At 40.4% G+C, this 20,110-nt stretch overlaps 1 protein-coding gene across 2 annotated transcripts in view; it reads left to right on the top strand.

The window, feature by feature from the left end:
* Nucleotides 1-3,841: 3,841 nt before the first annotated feature.
* SEMA3C (semaphorin 3C) overlaps nucleotides 3,842-20,110 on the top strand; it is a 166,467-nt gene continuing 150,198 nt past the window's right edge. For both annotated transcript variants that reach the window (XM_081102081.1, XM_081102082.1), the window contains exons 1-2: nucleotides 3,842-4,189; nucleotides 6,142-6,281. In XM_081102081.1, the coding sequence (XP_080958207.1) occupies nucleotides 6,179-6,281 (103 nt within the window). In that variant the 5' untranslated portion in view covers nucleotides 3,842-4,189; nucleotides 6,142-6,178. The remainder of the gene's footprint in view (nucleotides 4,190-6,141; nucleotides 6,282-20,110) is intronic.

Genomic DNA, 20,110 nt, shown 5'->3' with positions numbered 1-20,110 from the left:
ATATATATATATATATACACACACACACACATACACATACACATACTTATAGTATATGTTCTCCCATGACAAATATTTTTATTTGTTATGAGTAATTCTGATCAACAAGAAGACAATTTTAAATCTCTGCAGGATTGAGATTCTCTAAAGTTTATTCTTATAGCTCATCTGTATGATAGAAAAAAATCTGAAAACAATCTATTTTTGTTAAATTTGAAATAAGAGAATCCGTAGCTGCACAACTCATAAGGAAAATATGGGTATATCGCTCAAAATCAGTCTGAGTTGAAGTTTAAGTTAAATGACTACCAAAAATATCAAAATCTATATATATAAAAGCCTAAGCGACTGGCCAACCAACCGGTGACCAGCCAACCAGCCGGCAGCTATAATGCTCAATGATCACTAGGGGGCAGATGCTCAATGCAGGAGCAACTTTGCAGAGTGCCCTTTCACACTCCGGGACCCCTCTGGGGATGTGGAACTGCTGGTTTTGGTCTGATCCCCACAGGCCAGGCCTAGGTACCTCACCTGCCAGAGGGACCCTGCTCACCCTGCAGACACCCTTTGAGCCCTGGTGCCACCCCGGTGCGGTCAGCTGGGGAGGGATCGTGGAAGGTTGGCTCCAGGGCATGTCTGGCCAGTCTCACCCAGTCCCACCCTGCTGGCCACCTTCTAATTAATTTCCTATCAATGTGCATGAATTCGTACACTGGGCCTCTAGTTAAAAATAAGGCCACTGTACTTCTGAGAAACTTCAGTGTAAAGATGTTGTACTATATCTTTACCACCTTAATGAGAGCAATTTAAGCATTTTAACGTGTTGTTCTTCCCCCAAGACATTTCGACAAGGGCAAATTTTGTAATTAGTGGCCTCTAAATTTTAATTGCATCATTAGTCTTGTAGATCCATTCGGCGTCCCTCTTTCCTGAACTAGCTTATTCAATTAGCTAATAATTGCTTTCCACCTGTCAGGACAGAGTCAAAGTCTGCATCCTAGAAAAGTGGCACTAGCCACCACTGTTTCTTATAAAACTCCTGATTTGTTAAGGTGTTTTAAGCTCCTAAGCAATTTGGAGAAACAGGCAGAGATCAATCTTATTAGAGGTAGCTTTTGCCATTGTTAAAATTTCACTATATGGCCCAGGCTCCAGCCAACCATGAGCAATAATTGCGTCCTTGTGCCTGAATCTGCCTTGGCTAATGTCAATGTTTTTATGACTCATTTTGAGGCATGGCCGAAGGTAAATGTCTAAGTACTAAGCAAATACCCACTCAACTCAATACATTGGAAAGAAGTTTATTTAGGCAAGATGGGAACTGCAGCACAAGTTTCATAGACTGTGATTAAATGAAACCATTTGTCATAGTCTCAAAGGCCTCGTGAGAGATTTAGCTAATTCTTTGGGTTTTTTAAAAAGGAGTAAGTTCCCTTGTAAATACACAATTTGACATGCATGCCACCTTGCATTTCCTTATCTTTGTTCCTGAAACTTAAAAATAAAATGTATAATATATTCTACCTTACATGGATTTACAAATTAATCAGTATCTAATGCCTCCAAATTTCTAAGTTAATATATATAAGCGACCGAATAAGCAAACGACCGGTCAACCAGTTGCTATAATGTGCACTGACCACCAAGTGGCAGACACTCAACAAAGGAGCCGCCCCCTGGTGGTCAGTGTGCTCCCACAGGGGGAGCGCCGCTCAGCTGACTGATGGGTGCCAGACGCTGGGCCCACAGCTGGCGAGTGCAGCTGCGGCAGCGTGATCCTCTCCCACTTCTGCAGCAGTGCTACCAAGCAGCAGAGGCAGCAGGTGCAGCAGGGCCAGGATGAGCGGTAGCAGGGCTGCCCCCGCCCAGGCTCGGGCTCCTCCCTGGCTGCCTGCCACTTGGCGCACCACTACATCCCTTGGTGGATGTCAGATTGCCGGTTTCAGCCCGATCCTCTGGCCTGCGGGGATCAGGCCAAAAACAGCAGTCCGACATCTTCTGAGGAGTCCTGGATTGCGAGAGGGAGCAGGCCAGGCTGAAGGACCCCAAGGGGCACGAATCCATGCACCAGGCCTCTAGTAATTACATAGTTTGTTAATGCTCACAGCAATCTTCTTTCTAATGATTTCTTCTTCTCCTTCCTTAAGCTAATGCTGACTCAGACACCAGTAGGAAGATAATAGTGGTTGGGATATCACTTGGGTCTTAATCAGTTTCAGAAGTACTTCAGAGAAATGTACACGTTGCTTACATGTTTGCATCTGGTTTTTAATACTGTCGGATGTCTGGTGGGTTAAATTCACTATATCAAGTTTTGTCAAGGACTTCTCACATTTTCATTGCACTAATCATCACAAAATACACTGAGTGGCCAGATTATTATGACCACTGACGTTTGTAGGCAAATTAGCTATAATTTTGCACTGAAGTTGCTAGAGGGCCAGACCATTATAAATAGGGAAGCAGGTTGTTTACCACGACAGTAGAAGTGACTTTTTTTCTGAAGATATGGGTAAACAACGCAATTTGACAGCCTTTGAAGGTTATACAGTCTAACCCTATTAAACTTTTAAAAATAATACACCTATTAGATGAGAAGTTGCTTTCATAAACTTAGGTGTTGAAAGATAGTATTGGCCCTGGAATATAATTTTTGAACTCTTAAATTGACACTTATTTGATGTGACCCATTCATATCCCAGCTATACAGAGAGAGTTGGAGACAGTTTTATGTAGCTTGGACAGAACAGGCAGGGTTTACGCACATGAAAGATGTGTCGTAATCACTTACTCACTTCCTCCTGCCTGAGGTTTAAGTCAACTGTCCCATTCCAGCGAAGAGTTTGCACTCACAGAACTATTTTCCACGACACAGTTTATAAGAATTAAGTTTCTGCTTTACTTCCTAAAGAAAACTGTAAGGGAAGAGGTGAAGACACTGCCCGCCATAGTCCCTTTGTACAGTGACATCTGCTGGGCTGTAGCCCATAGTGATTTTTAAGCAAGTACCTGCTCATTTTCTTGAGGCAAAAACTCATTTCTCTTGCTGTCCTAGTGTCTAGATTTTTGTGGTCCGGAGAAGTGATTTTCATTTAAACATCAAAATCAGTTCCAGAGTTTAACAAGTTTATCTGATAGTAGAGCTAGAAATATACCCCTAATGCCTAGATTTGTAAACATCTGTCTGTTGGCATAATTCAGAACAGCCTTGCTCCACAAAATTGTTAAGTAATTTCTTGCAGTTTATGTTTTGGGAATATCCTGGAGGAAAAGATACTGGAAATGAGCCAGTGTGGAGGGGTCAACAGAGTTACTGCTTTACATTAAGTGAACGAAATAGAAAACAACGCCCATTAAAAAGCATAAACGTCTGTGATGAGACTGTTGGACTCATTTTAGAACATTTGCTGCACGAAAAGGACAAGACTGATGCTCTTTTAAAGACGCATCTCTTTGCCTTAAAAGGATGCAGTGATCCTTCTGGGGGGGGGGGGGCCGGGAGGGGGGGAGACAACGAAAGAAAGAACAGAAAAAGACTGATTTGCACTTTGATACGTACGGCCAAGCCACGCGGGTATGCCTTCCAAGAGTTGCTGGTAACAAACAAACAAACAAACAAAACCCTTGGAGCACCCTCGGTAAATTGCTCATTCCACCGCGGACAGCGCAAGAGCCGAGCTGTTCTGCAGCCCCTAGCCCGCAGCCGCGCATTCCTGCCTCGGGTGCGCGATCTGGGGCCGCCCCGGCCCGCCCCGCCCTCCCGGCTCCTGGCCGCCCTCCCGCGGCGCGCCCTGGGTGGGGCCTCGCGGCCGTGGGGATGCGGCCGGGGCGCTGGGCTGCTGATGCGGGTGGACTGGGCGGCGCGCCGGGGCAGCGGGAGCCGGGGCAGCGGGAGCCGCGCGCCGCGTCGCTGTAACCGGACACCCGGGCGCTCGCCCCCCGCGCCGGCCGCTCTCCATTCACTCGCGGGCGCTGGACTGAGCGGCGCGGGCCGGGCTCCGGGTGCCCCTGCACCGCCGCGCGGAGGATTCCTTTACAAAGAAACTGCGAGGACCGGCCGGCCGGGGAGAAGGAATTTCCCCGCGGGGCCGCCTCCGACAGCCAGGTCTCCTGGGCGAAGGGCTGGAGGCGCACGCGGAGCCAGACCGGTAGCACCTGGGTTTCTCCGTGCTGATCGCTTGGCCCCTGGGTAAGCGGGTTCCTGGGGTTCAGCATGAGTTTGGGGTCTGTGTGTTGACTTTTCACACATCACTGTGCTCCAGTCTGTGTATTTTCTTAAGAACCTACGCAGTTTGTCCGGGAGCCGTTTCCCTTGCTGAGAGCCCGGCTGGAGTTGTTGCTTTAGGTTGTGACACCTGCGGCGAGTTAAAGTTGCGCATTTCAATGACTTCGGAGGCGGAATTGCTGGGGAGGACATAAGAGTCTTGTTCTTCCCGGCTGCTGGGGTTTCGATCAGAAGTGAAAATAAGCAGCCTGTCTAAGTGCCTGAGTTAAAGGGAAGAAGTTGTAAAGTAGGGGGTGCGAGGCGTGTGTAAGACACTTGCTGTGAGTCGCTTTTCCCTAGGTAGGCTTGAAACCCCATTGCACTGTGTTCTTGCTTCCTTGGACCTGTCATTTCATCTCCAATATGTATTTTATTTTATTTTTTGCAACTTGTGGCAAGTGTCTCTTTTTTTTGGGGGGGGGGGGGAGACATACCAGATAAAATACTGATAATAGCAATATGTAAAAATGTGTAAATCCTATCAGCCTTCTTAATAAGGAGACAAAGGTTAGGCATCTTTGTGGCTTTTTTTCCAGGGAACAAGTGACTAAGGGAAAGTCACTCCATAAAATCAATTTTCTTCTAAGACAATTTAGGGATGACAAGGTGAAGAGGTTGTGGAAGCAGGAAGAAACTGTTTCTTTTGAAAATTACCAACACAAACATCTCGAGGCTTCCCTCCATCTGTGTGGTAAAAGAGGTGTGCGATTTTGTTTCTAACTCTCATAACGTATACGTGCCACCTAGGAAATCAACTTATAATGTTCGTTTAGAATGGCATGTTCAGTATAATTGGTCTTTTTTTTCTTCTGCATTAATGAAGCAGTGTTTACAACTTGTAGTAGCATTTTATTGAGTGAAATCAGTGATGATAAGATTTTAATTTTAAAAGCCACATAGTATTGAAGGCAGGTCAGAACTGTTGTGATCTATAAAAATTAATTCCTAGATTAAACTGTTATATTATTTCAGTATATAATTATTCTAGACTCAAAATAATGGGATATTATTTTTATGGCCCTGAGATTATTTCACATGTTGTGACCACTGGAGAGTTTATAGATCGGTAGTTAACAGGTTACCTGGTCTTCCTTGGTATTCAGACGTTAGTTAATAGCATGTATCAATTTTATAGCTATAGTTCCAGATAGGACTTGTCTGTCTGATTTATCTATTGGGATTTTGACAGCCACTTTCTGGTTGATTTATATGAACTATGCATTGAGGGATATATGGTTCACTCAATTGCTCACCACTAGGTCATTGGTTTGAATTTGGCACCAGTCCAAGGTTACCTCATCTGCATCACTTAACAGCTGCTCGGTCATCTGTATAAATTGGCCGATAACTGATTCAAATGATTTCAGTGATCAAGGATTGAGCACATGTCCATTTATGCATAGAAACACCATTTCAGGTACAAGAGCTAATGAGTACGGAATGTTCATGTGGGATTTTTTTTTTACTATTACTGTATTTATGGTAGGAAGGGATGTTTTCATCCATTCATACCTATCGATACCATTCTCAAGCCATTTAAACATACTGTGATTTTTAGAGAGGCGACCACATTTAAATATTGGTTTTCCTTTGGGAATCAATCACTTTTTCCTTGGCTGCTTTGTTCTTTAAGTTTTGGAAGATGAGAGTTTCTCTTTCGCAAACACTGCCAGACCAAGGGAATTGAATCCAAATTTTCACATCTAAGAAGCAAAGTCACAGCACCTCCTACTGTTTGCATGACTATGAAAGTTCAGGAATGTCTTTTGTGAATAAGGTGCTCTGTCTGGATTGCTGGTTATGTTTGTGTGGGTGTGGGTGTGGGTGTGCTCCTAAAATGTGAAATGAAATGTAAGAAACTTATCTCTTTTTTAAAGGTATTTCTCTTGGATATTAACTTGAAAATCTGAAGAAATGGCATTCCAGGCAATTTGCATGTTGGTTGGAGTATTTGTTTGTTCTGTCTGTGTGAAAGGATCTTCTCAGCCCCAAGCAAGAGTTTACTTAACATTTGATGGTAAGCAAGTTGATAAATTCTCTGGGAAAATGTTATTTATCATTTGTTTTCTTATCCAGATTAAAAAACTAAAGGCAGTAAAGTATTATTGAATATTGATTTAAAAAATATTTATGGGACTGGTTTTTGGATGATATGGCTATTTAAAATTATTAGTTAGTAGACAAAAGCCCTCTATTGCATTTTGTTTCTGAAAATGCTTGAAGTGTATTCTGCCCCCTTTTAAATTTCTCCTGTGTTTGCATGTGCATGCATGGGAGCGATGGTGAAAAACGCAAAGCCTGCAATCTCTGATTTTAATATTCACCGGGTTTGGTTGAGAAGCACCTCCCATGTACTAATCTTCATTAGCAGAAAGAACTATGAAGGGTAAATTACTGGAAATTTTCCTAATAAATTTGAGCACTAGCCTCGACACTGGCCTTTCTATGTAATAATGTTTCCTCTATTTCCACAAGGGCTTCCTGAGGTTGGCAAAGTCTCCTAATTGAAAAGGAACTGAAGGAATAGTTCAGAATATGCTTTTGATTGCTGTTGTGTACAGATGTTATCTTCAGGAGCCTAGGGAAATGAGTGTGACTTCAAATTTTCACACACATAAAAGTTGTAAGTCCTCTGAGGAATGGTCTGCCGAATGTTTGCATGAGCTTTAATGTATATTGCTCAAAGGACTTACAGATGGATGATTTCCGTCAGTCACGTAACCCATAGTAATTGGACAGATGGGATAAGCAATGGATCAGGAATATCACCCTGCCACTCAGGGTTATTTATATTTTTATGGCTTCTTTCAACTCTGTTTCTGCATAAACCTCAGTATTATTGGGCATAGTTTCATTTTCCTTTGAGAAACAATATACTCTAAGACCTTTCTGTAGCAGGATGTCTTTGAAACACTGGTATCTTTAATTTCAAGTAGCAGTATGACTGACACTTATCAGTCAAATGGCTTCCTCCCTCCCGCCCACCTTCCCTCCGCTCCCTTCCCCTTTCCTCCCTTTTCTTTCCCTCCCTTCCCTTCTTCTCCTCCCCTTCCCTTCCCCACCAAAAGCTTTCTCCAAGCTTATCATAAGTCCTATTGGAGCCTTATGAACTTAAAGTGCATAAGCTTCTAATTGCTTCCTTAGCTTCTAAGTCAGGCATTCCCCCTTAAAACCCATGACTATCCAGATAAGTTGTGAAGGAAGGAAAACAGATCTTTTGAAGTGTCCTATTTTTTTAAAAAAAATTACTAACTAAAGCATCTCATAGTCAGCTTACAACTTTTCTCCTAAGTTGAGAGCTATGAAATATTTTTTAAAAAAAGAAGAAAAGAAAGGCATTAAGGAGCAGTACAATTTCTCCCTATTTTCTGTATTCCTCTCAGTATATAGGAAGATGGAGTGGTCCCACAGATTAGGTCTCTAAGCCCTTTCTCTCTATTTTATCAACATTAATCAAACTTTGTTTAACCCAAACTTAATCCAAAATAGGTAAATATTAAAGACTAGAGGCCCGGTGCACAAAAATTTGTGCACTCGGGGGGAGGTAGGGTCCCTCAGTCCGGCCTGTGCCCTCTCACAGTCTGGGACCCCTCAGGGGATGACCACCTGCTGGCTTAGGCCCGCTCCCCGGGGGATTGGGCCTAAGATGGCAATCAGACATCCCTCTGGCAGTCCGGCAGCCCTCGGGGGATGCCCACTTGCCAGCAGGGAGCAGACCTAAGCTGCAGTCAGACATCCTTAGCGCTGCTGAGGAGGCAGGAGAGGCTCCCACCACCACCGCTGTACTGGTAGCCATCAGCCTGGCTTGTGGCTGAATAGAGCTCCTCCCATGTGAGAGTACCCTGACCACCAGGGGGCAGCTCCTGCATTAAGCGTCTGCCCCCTGGTGGTCAGTGTGTGTCATAGTGACCAGTCATTCCCAGTCCTTCTGCTGTTAGGGTCAGTTTGCATATTACCCTTTTACTATATAGGATACAGGCCTGGTGCACGGGTTGAGGCTGGCTGGTTTGCCCTGAAGGGTGTCCCGGATCAGGGTGGGGGTTCCGCTTGGGTGCCTGGCCAGCCTGGATGAGAGGATGATGGCTATTTGCAGCTGGTCACACCCCCTTCAGGGTGGGGGTCCCACTTGGGTGCCTGGCCAGCATGGATAAGGGGATGATGGCTGTTTGCAGCTGATCACACCCCCTTCAGGGTGGGCGTCCCCACTGGGGTGCCTGGCCAGTCTGGGTGAGGGGCTGAGGGCCGTTTTCAGGCTGGCGGGTGACTAAAGCTCCCAGCCTCTCCTTTTTTCTTTTTTTTTTTTATTCTGGGATTTATTTACCTTCTATGGCTGTCACTGGAACTGAGAACCAGCTTTAGCTCTGAGGCTCGGCTCCAGCTCTGAGACCTCGGCTGCTGAAAGCAGGTATCTGGGTTTGTTTGGGTTCTATAATTGTAACACTGTTGCGGTCCTGCTAGCCCCAGCTCTGATGGCTGAAAGCAGGTTTCTGGGGTTTATTTACCTTCTATAATTGCAACATTGTTTCTTAGACTGCAGCTCAGAGGCTGGCAGCGGCAGGCGGGGAACCTTGGCTTCCTCCATCACTGGAGAAAGCAAGCCTCCTGTTCACTTCAGCTGCCTGGCTGCCAGCTGCCATCTTGGATGGCAGTTATTTTGCATATCTCGCTGATTAGCCAGTGGGAAGGGTGTCGGGGTTATGGTTAATTTGCATGTTTCTCTTTTATTAGATAGGATAAGTGTGTCACCAGAGATATTTCATCAAGTGTATGTTTGAAGTGGCAATTAAAATTTGTCTTTTAATGAAGTTCAGTAATGCAAACTTTTAAAACCAAACTTTAATACTATGTAGGACAATAAGTGCTCTGTATACAGTGACTAGACGGTATAATGGGCTTTTAAAGATACTGTATCACTAATACTTTAAGTGCTCCCAAACTCAAAACAGATTCTTGCAAAATAAGACTTACCTTCATTTATAACATACTAGAGGCCCAATGCACGAATTTGTGCCTGGATGGGGTCCCTTGGCATGGTCTGTGGGGATTGGGCCGAAACCAGCAATCCAGTGCTGCATGCCACTCCTACTTGCTGCTCCCACTCATCCCAGCCCTGCTGCACCTGCTGCAGACTTGTGCCCAGTCCTCATAGCGAGAGACTCGCGCCACTCAGTGGCACTTGCCAGCTGTGAGCCCTGCATCTGGCACCTGTCCTGAAGGAGAAGGGAGGGGGCTGGGATGTGATTGGCCCTCTGGGCGGGTGGTGGGATGCCCTTGCTGGCCCGGAATCCGGATCGGAATCCGGTCCGTCCCACTGATGTTCATGCTGATTGTTGGGAGCCACCTGGCGGCAGCTTTTATATTGTTTCTTCCTTGAAGAGCGCCTAGGGAGGGGAAGTGGCCACAGTGCCCGAGGCCAACTTCCAGGAGGCCAGTGGCACAGTTGGGATCGTGCTGGCAGCACCAGTCCATTGGTGCCTGGCCTGTTCTCTGGAGATTGGACCTATAGGACTACTGAGGGAAGGAGTGGGCCATCGGGACAGGTCCATCAGCTGAGCAACACTCCCACTGTGGGAGCGCACTGACCACCAGAAGGAAGCTTCTGTGTTGAGCGTCTGCCCCCTGGTGGTCAGTGCATGTCATAGTGACCAGCAGCAGGTCGTTTGGTGGCTTAGGCTTTTATATATAGAGATGTAGAATACAATATGGTAAAATAAGCTATTGATCTGAAAGTTTTATAATTCCTGATATTTTATTTTTCCCAAGAGGCTTTTTAAAAAAAATATCTTTATTGCCCTGGCTGGTTTGGTTCAGTGGTCAGAGTGTTGGTCTGCAGACCGAAGGGTCATGGATCCTATTCCCAGTCAAGGGCATATACCTCAGTTGCAGATTCAGTCCATGGCCAGGTCAGGGGAGTGAGCGGTAGGCAACCAGTCGATGTGTCTCTCTCAGGTTGATCTTTCTCTTTCTCTCTCTCCTCTCTCTGTCTCTCTAACTCCCCCCGTCCTTCCACTCTCTCTAAAAATCAATGGAAAAAATATCCACACTCCTTGGGTGAGGATTATCTTTACTGTGAAAGTATTACAGATGTCTCCCTTTTTCTCCCCATAGACACCCTCCACCCCTCACCTGTCCCCTCCCCAGGCCTACTGCACTATATTATCTGTCCATGGGCTGTGCATAGATAATTCTTTGGTTAATCTCTTCCCATAACCCCACCCCCTTCCCTTTGAAATACTTCAGTCTGTTGCATGCTTATGCCTGGATCTTTTTTGTTCATCAGTTTGTTTTGTTCACTTGATTCCACATACAAGTGAGATCATGTGATACTTGTTTTTCTCTGACTGGCTTATTTCACATAGCATAATACTCTCCAATAGCCTTAATAGTAAATAATCATAGAGATAAAATATAACAATTTAGAGACTATTTTAAAGTGATATATCAATAAGGAAATTCTATAATTTCTTCATAAAATACAAAAACTCTTAAGTTAGACTATATATATATATTAGATTATATATATTAGTCAAAGTATCATAGGAAAAGTACCTTGGGCAAAAAAAACACGTTAAAATGTTTAAATTTTAATCATAAGTTTATAAGCATTGTCTTAAGAGATTTGATAGTATACCTGCTTGAGATGCTTGTTCCAAATTTCTTATTAAAGTTTGTCATTGATTTTATGATGACTTCTCTGAGTAGGTTACTAAATTTCTTCCGAAGTAGTTTAGTCTTGACATCAAAATACAGAAATTTGTGTAGGGTTGACATATATAGGGTGGGGCAAAAAATCTGTTTATAGTTGTGAGTAAACCCAATACAGAGCATATTATTGTACTATTATTTATCAATTATTGTATTATTCTCCATATGAACAACTATAAATCTACTTTTGCCCCACCTTCTATATGAACATGTTAATTTAAATGCATAAAGGTATATACTTTATTTCATTTATTTCATATTTCAAAATTTCTAAACTAACTTGCAACCAAAAATCAGGACTTGGAAGATGCTTTTGAGGAAATTCAAGTAATTTCAGGTTACACCAGGCAGAGGTTTTTTGCATCTTTATAGTTTCTCATAATTACATTGCCTCCTGACTCTTTTGTCTTGAAATCTTCACTGTAACTTAATCCTCTGCCTGTCTCTTCCTGGGGAGAACTTTAGGAGAATCTTCTCAGTCTTGTCTTATTTATAGTCAAATGATGAATCATAGTTGATTTAAAGGTATAAGAAACAAGAGATCCTTTCTCACATCCAAGTTCCAGCCCTTCTGCTTGTGGTGGAATGATGGACTGATAACATTTAAGAAACGATTTACAGATTTGCCATCTCTATTGATCTAGCGCAAGGTCAACCAGATGGTCATCAGTCCTATGGGAGAATGTACTTCAGATGTTATTAATTAGTTACATTTGTGCTAGCTAAACCTTGCATGATAAGAGAACTTACTCCTAGAAGATATTATATTGTGTAATTTTTATAATTCTTATTTTATGCCAAATAGCTTTTCGAATGAATATATAGTTAATGCAAATGTTTTTTAAGTTGAATACTTGTGGAAAAGCAATTCAATAGTTTAACAGATTTATATTTTATAACATTATTGTCACTGTTTTGCTTGTTAATATAAAAAGAAAAAGCATTGCATTTATCCAGTAGAGATTTTAGCATGTAATATTTTATAAAATCAGGAGTAAATACAAAATAATTTGATAAAAGGTATCAGTTACATGTAATTTTAAGAGAAGGTTCTGAGCTTCAGAAAAATGGAATTTTTTTACATTTTTATATATAAAATATGATAATCGAGTTAATTATATTGTGTTGTTCCTATTTAAAAATTAGATAAATTCTTATAATAAGATTACTATTTCAGCTAGCAATTCTGATTATGAATCTACGATATTTAATTTATTGACAAAGTTATTCACATTATATTATTATCCTCACTATGTCTGTAGGATCTGTAGTAATGTTTTTTTATTTCATTTCTGATATTAATGATGTATATCTGCTTCCTTTATGCTCTGACTGATCTGGCTAGAGATCAATTTTTCCATTTTATTGATCTCTTTAAATAATCAACCATTTTTGTCTATTATTTTTCTGTTTAACATTTTTTATTTATGCTCCATAATTTAATTATCTTATTTCTTCTTGCTTTATGTATAATTTGTTCTTTTATAACTACCTATCATAGACTGTTAAATTACTGATTTGAGAAGTTTTCCCTGATTCAACCAGTTATGGAGGTATGGTACAAATTTCCGAAATATTGTTTTAGCAATATTTTGATGAAATGTGTTTTGATTTTCAGTCAGTTCAATATGTCTTCTAATTCCTCTGTTATGTTTTCTTTTACCCATGGGTTATTTAGAAATATTTTGTATAATTTATAAATATTTGGATATTTTTATATATCTGTCCGTTATAGATTTCTGCTTTAACTCCTTGTTGTCAAAGAGCATACATCAGGTGTTTTTAATTCTTTCAACTCATTATAGTCTATATAGAAAAGAATATGCATACTGCTTTTGCCACATAGTGTTCTGTTAGTATCAATTAGATTCAACCAGTTGATGAATTTCTATGTTTTCTATACTTTTTCTGATTTTTGGTCTAGTTGTTAGTTCAGTTAGTGATAGAAGTTGAACTCTCCAGAGATAGTTACAGATTTATCTATTTCTCTTTTTCAGTTCTATCAGTTTTTTTTTTAAACATATTTTATTGATTTTTTACAGAGAGGAAGGGAGAGAGATAGAAAGTTAGAAACATCGATGAGAGAGAAACATCGATCAGCTGCCTCCTGCACATCTCCCACTGGGGATATGCCCGCAACCCAGGTACATGCCCTTGACCGGAATCGAACCTGGGACCTTTCAGTCCGCAGGCCGACGCTCTATCCACTGAGCCAAACCGGTTTCGGCAGTTCTATCAGTTTTTGATTCATGTTTTTGACTTTTTGTTATTAGGTACTGACATATTTAGAATTGTTATGCCTTCTGATGAATTGAACTCTTTTTTATTATGAAATATCTCTGATTGTTACTGGTAATAATCCTTATTCTTAAATGTATTTTGTATGTACGTAATGCTTTTATATTTTTTGATTAATGAAAAATAACACCAAAATTTTAGTTATAATAAAGTGCAGAAATGTTTACCATGGTTAGATTGGCCTCTACAACAAATTTTAATTAAAATATTAGGAAATATATTTAAATAGGCATTTTTGATATACATAAATTGTATGAATGTGTGATTGGCATTGTGGCATAGTGAGAACAGCATTTGCATAGAAACCAAACTATCATGGTTTTTAATCTTTGATTATTCACGAATTAATTCTGAAACTTTAGCAAGACCTCAGTTTCCCGACCAGTTAAAAAAACTTGGACAAAATTATTTCTTATATCCCTTGTTGCCCTATAACAGTGATGGCGAACCTATGACACGCGTGTCAGAGATGACACGCGAACTCATTTTTTTGGTTGATTTTTCTTTGTTAAATGGCATTTAAATATATAAAATAAATATCAAAAATATAAATCTTTGTTTTCCTATGGTTGCAAATATCAAAAAATTTCTATATGTGACACGGCACCAGAGTTAAGTTAGGGTTTTTCAAAATGCTGACACGCTGAGCTCAAAAGGTTCGCCATCACTGTCCTATAATTATGTGATATTTTTTAGTTTTATTTTATAAATATCACCTCCTTCAAGAAAGCCTTCTATAGTAACCTCTTTAATGTTTTCAATAATGTTTTATGTAAATGACCTGGGCAAGGGGAAGAACAAAACTAAACAAATAATTTTCAAAAAATCAGGGATATTGAAATCATACAAAACTGGTTTTAAATAATGATTGCTACTTTCTGGGTATGCTACATTAGAGTAATTATTTAATCTCCCTAATCCGGAATTTTATAATCTGTAAAATGGTTAATAACACGTACTTCATATAACTGTTTTGAAAATTAAATGAATTAAGCTTGTAAAGGGTGTTGGGTAGTATATATAGTATATCCCATTACAACAGCGGTTCTCAACCTGTGGGTCGCGACCCCTTTCGGGGTCAAACGACCCTTTCACAGGGGTCGCCTAAGACCATTGGAAAACACATATATAATTACATATTGTTTTGTGATTAATCACTATGCTTTAATTATGTTCAATTTGTAACAATGAAATTGGGGGTCACCACAACATGAGGCACTGGATTACTATACAATACAGGGAGGCTTACATTAAAGTTAGTATTTGTAAGTTCCTTTAGGGCAGAAATATGGTCTTCATTACTACCCCTCCACTTAGCATAGAGACTGTGATATATTGCTCAGTAAATGTTGAATTAACATAAATTTCGATACCCCTTACTGCTACACCTCCCAACCAATAGAGCATTGATACACTGCAACCACTCTTTAGTGAATTCTGGATAATTTAAAACAATGACATATAGCAGGGAGAATGCAATAGAAATTGATTTCTTTATCATAGCACTAAAATATAAAAAGCATGAGAGGAATTTTTGAAGATTCTATTTTTTTAAGTCCAATTTTTTTATGGTGGGCTTGAACTTAATAAGAACTTAGTCTACTCCGTTTACTTCTAATGATCGACATGGCATAGTGAGTGGCTAGAAATTGGATCATTTAAGAGTACTCAGTTTACTCAGTTTAGTTCTAATGATTGTCATGGAATAGTGAGTGGCTAGAAATTGCATCATTAAAATCAGAAAGGGGGCATGTGGGATAATTTCTAATCGATTTCTGTACCATGAAATAAAATATATCTGTGTAAATATATCCATAGGAAGGTATAAATAAAAATATAATTACATCCATATAAATACCAAATGTAGGTCATATACTACACTTAAAGCAGTGGCTGTTAAATAGTATATCAGATTTTTTCCATACTTTTGATGAGCAAATTGAAATTCATTCAGGAAAGTTTGCTGCTGGAATACTTTGTGTGTGAAGAATTTAATAGACTTTACATTCAATACTTAATTGAGATTTAATTACTGGATTTATTAATCTCATGTAAGGTAATGAGGAAATGTATTATTAAGTTACTGAAATAGCAACATTTCTTTCCTTATTGTTTTAAGAAAGTCAACTTATCCAAAATTACACAGTAGCTCCACCTCTCCTAACAAGCAATAATTCAGTCATGTGGATGTTTGTCTTCTTAGTACAAATCTCTGAGTCATCAGACTTACTATTTAAAGTAATCCTCATGGATAAAGGATTATCATTTTTATATGTTTTTAGGTCTAGAAAGATAATATCTGGAGATAAAGAAGTAGGATAAAGGTAATGTGCACTCAGTATCCCATTGGCTTCAGAAAGCCCAAATGACTATTATTTTACAGAAAGGGAAGTCTGAGTCCACTGCAGTTTTTCTTTTGTTTCAAAACTCTTATGAGTTATTGTCTGACTGGCGTGGCTCGGTGGTTGAGCATTGACCTATGATCCTGAAGGTCACAGTTTGATTCCCAGTCAGGGCACATGCCTGGGTTGCGGGCTCAATCCCCATTGTGGGGCATGCAGGAGTCAAGAAGATCAATTATTCTCTCTCGTCATTGATGTTTCCATCTCTCTCTCCCTCTTCTTTCCTCTTTGAAATCAATAAAAATATATTTTAGAAAACACAAATAAAAACTCTGATGAATTATTAAGGTGCCCCCGGCAATATCTTAAAGCATTTATAAAGCTTTGGGAGCTCAAAAATAAATTCATTGATAGGTTAAATGGATGGCAAAAAGTCAGTCATTTGTCACTATTAGTTCTTTGCTTGTGTTCACTACAACAGTATAGACGTCCTACTACTAAACTGTCCCTCTTCCTTTGAAGCCTGTGAGTCATTGCCTAAAACTCAAAGGGTTAAAACTTCATAAAGGTGCTACTATTTGGATACGTTTTTCTTAGCTTATTTTGGCCAATTTTCCAGCTCAAGTTTGAGTTTTACATTTACATTTGCATGTGCATGACAGTGCTTTAAAAACATAAAAATGTCACTGTGGGTCGTATTGGGCAACAAGTGCATTAAGTGTAGAGCCTTACCAGGTCTTTCAGTTATTTACTTAGTGATTCTTTTTGCCTTCTTTCAGTGCTGAATTTTTATTAATAAAGTTATAAATGTCTCCAAGTCATTGACAGTATGTAAATGAAAGAGGATGGAATTTTACAAAACATTTTTTATCGCCTATATCTGCCTCATTTGACAAGAAGCTTAGTTAATTAAATGATAAATAAAAGGACCCCTGTGAACTGGTGAGCTAAACCCAAAAGCTGATGAATTGACATTGGACAATAAACTCAAAATAATAAATTGCCTCTTTATGAACTCTGGTAGCATTAACCTTTCAAGGCACATTTGTTGAGAACAGTTTGTCTTATGGTCGCCCAAGAGATGAAAATAAAGCCAATTGTTCTTGATTTCTCCATTCATCTTGGAGAAAGCTCACTCTGGTTGTATTGAATCTTCTGAAATATTTAGTTCTTGGGAAAACTTGTGTTACTGTAGTTTCTTTTAAATCCCTTTCTGATGGCCTCAGTTAAATGTCAATTAAACATCTTAAATAGCACCTGCATGTTTTGATAAACCAAATTCAATAAGGAGTGCTGTGTAATAAGAGGCTCTGCATTTTTCCTCTGTGACAGTGTCATTGAAATCAGGAAGGAACAGATGAATGCAAGGGCGCATTGGGCAGTACTCAACCATAAAGAGTCTGAAATAGAGTAGCACTAAATTTGTGATGTAAAGAGCAAATTAAAACTGTTATAATGCCCTAACTGGTTTGGCTCAGTGGATAGAGCGTCGGCCTGCGGACTCAAGGGTCCCAGGTTCGATTCTGGTCAAGGGCATGTACCTTGGTTGTGGGCACATACCCAGTAGGGGGTGTGCAGAAGGCAGCTCATCGATGTTTCTCTCTCATCGATATTTCTAACTCTCTATCCCTCTCCCTTCCTCTCTGTAAAACTGTTATAAAGTACAATGGGAATAGAAGATGAGGAGAAATTGCCAAGAGATTTCATATGTCTATTGTCCCCTATAATATATATTTATATAGGACTCTGGTACTCAAAATAAAACAAAATCTCTTTCATAGCCTTAAATTGAAGGAGGGAAGTTTTAAGTAGTGCAAAGAAAGTCTCATGGGAAATAGTAGAGTAGAATATTTCTCTCTCTTTTTAAGATTTTTAGAAAAAAGTGAGAAACCCTGTCATAAAAAGGTAATTCTTGTCCTCAGTGAATTTTCTCATATTCTAATAAGCTTAATTGTGTTGCCAAAAGATGATGTTGTGATGGTCAGCCATTTCTAAAAGTACGAGGTTCCTGCAATTGAGAACAGAAAAGGGATGCTTCAGCAATCTGAAATCAGAAGAGTGAGTTTGTGCGCTGTGTATACTCAGTCATCCAATCAAGGCAATTTCATGAGCAATATGTGTCATATTCCATGATTATCCATAGATAAGTGTGAACATTTATGGTCAAACAGTTGGCTGTGAGAACCAGCTATGACTACAGTGGGAGAGCTGCTATGCAGGAGTCACCCTTATGGAGCAGGACTTGCTTCAGTGGGGCTTTGGTGATCACTGAGTCTGCCCCTTGAGTGTGTGGCTTATGGACCTGTAGAGTTGTAATCTGGTATGATCTGACATTGACCACTAGGTACACTGGCTCTTGGGTTTCCGGGGAGATGCAAAGTCAGCCCCTACCAGGAGCCACCCAGCAGGAGCTACAGCGAGATCTGCAAATTCCTCCTCTTTGTATCGAGTTTGGAAGTGCCCAGACGAGGCCCAGCTCTGAAGCAAGACAGGCTTGTGCCAGGTCTTGAGTCTTTTATTGATAGGTTTGGGGCTCCCTGACCCAGCTGCAGCTTGTTTAAGAAATTCATATGCAAAATTCATATGAATTCACAGGCCATTCATATGCAAAAGCCTCTGCACACAGCTGAGGTTGGGTTATAAATTGGATGGAGCAGGGTCTTAGGGAATCACCAGAGGAGAGCAAATAGAAATGGCTGCTAGTCAGCCCTGCACCTGAGGAGGTTCCTGCACAGGAACAATGATCCCTGCAAGCACCTCCATCTGGGAGAAAGCCACCCCCAAGTTCCTGCCCTGATGCCAGACAATCCAGTTCCTCCTCATATGTGTCTGCATCCCCTGGAGCCTTGCCCTGGTGCTAGAGCTCAGAGGAAGGGGGACCTTGTAAGCTCAGTTCATGGTGCTGGCCTTTTAAGAGGAACAGCTGGGTCTCCAGCAGCCTCCATGTCACTGAGCCCCAATCCACACTGGTTTGTACACCCCGTAGTTCTTATTGCCCATAGGAACTTCTTTTCCCAGCTCTGGGACCCGGGGCTGGGGATCTGGTCTGGGGCTGGGACCCCTGGCTCCTCCAGGCAGCCTCTGCAGAGAAGATCTCCCTCCTGATTAAAAAGCGGCCCACCTGGGTGCCTCTGCACCTCCTGCGAGTCTCAGTGTGCTTTCCTCTTTACATCTCTGGTTGTAGGCCTTCCGTTCAGCCAGCTTTCCGCGGTTCTGGAAGATGGTGGTTCTGTATTTTAGTTGTAATTTTGATGTGGTTGTGGGAGTTGGCGAGTACAGGCTTTTGCCTATGCCACCATCTTGGTTCTCTGGGATATGTGTAGTTAGTTGCTGTAGGTGAGGTGTCCCTTTTGGCTATGGGAACAGGTCTGAGCTCAAACAAAGGAGAACTATAGAAAAATGTATTTTTCTCTCTCCTTACCTCTGTGCAAATTTGTCAGGGTGTGTTTCCATAAGTACAAGATAGCCTACACTTTCTCTTAAAAGAAGTGATTCGAGTATTCTTTTTTTTTTTTTATGGACACCATTGCAGCATCAACTAAATATACACTGAGACACACTCACTTTTTCCTTTTCCTAAACACCTTTTATGTAATGAGTATTAAAAAAAACTATCATTTTTGTTTTAGTTATATGACTGTCAAATAATAAAAGTATTGAGAAAAAGAGCAGCAAGCTTTGGGCAAATTCCAGCACTTCTTTGCCGTCTGCATTTTCTGTTATGTGTTACTAAAGACCTCTGTTGTTAATGAAAACAAATTTAAAAGCAAGGAACAGAAAGGTTAGACGTTTTCTGACACTGAGTATGACTTGGCAAGCAGAACACATAAAAGGCAGAGCAAAGTGCTAAGCCATGTGCTATTTTAGGGCAGCACTAGCCATGAAACAATGTGCTGAGCTGTAAAAGATGGCAAGTATCGCCTGCATTTCCAAGATGCGTGATTTCCTTTCAAACCTCCCTCATTTTCTGGAAGTTAAGTGCCTTGAGCACTTAATATTGATGTTCTTTCTATGGAGTGCTTTTTATGTTTTTGAGAAATTCCACCTGATAACTCATTTATTACAGAATGCCTCTGAAGTAGGTAGGCATGGAGGCCCAGGGGTGCTAAATGTCTTGGCTAAGGACATACAGCTTGATGATGGCAGAGACAAGACTGGAAGAGGGAAATGGAATAAGAAGAGGAAAATTAATTATGGACTATGTTTGTAGGGAGTCAGAGATCTTCTGAAAATGCATTTTACAATATCTGCAGAAATTTTAGGCCATTAATATGAATATTAACAAGTTTGTTTTCCAAAGTATGCACAACAGCATAGCTTAAACATACCTTAAATTTTTAATTAACTACTTACTTTTTAGCAATAATTTATGGATTTTTATATGTCAAACTTTAAATATATTTAACACGACATTAGAAATGCCTCTAAATTCTCTTTGAAAAGGTTGTAGTAATTCATAAATACCAGAAAGTTATATTTTTACTTGTCACTAATTCATGTA

This window comes from Myotis nattereri, assembly GCF_964212035.1.
Source record: "Myotis nattereri genome assembly, chromosome: 11".
In the NCBI taxonomy this organism is placed as follows: domain Eukaryota; kingdom Metazoa; phylum Chordata; class Mammalia; order Chiroptera; family Vespertilionidae; genus Myotis; species Myotis nattereri.
This window is presented reverse-complemented; position numbering and strand designations above follow the sequence as displayed.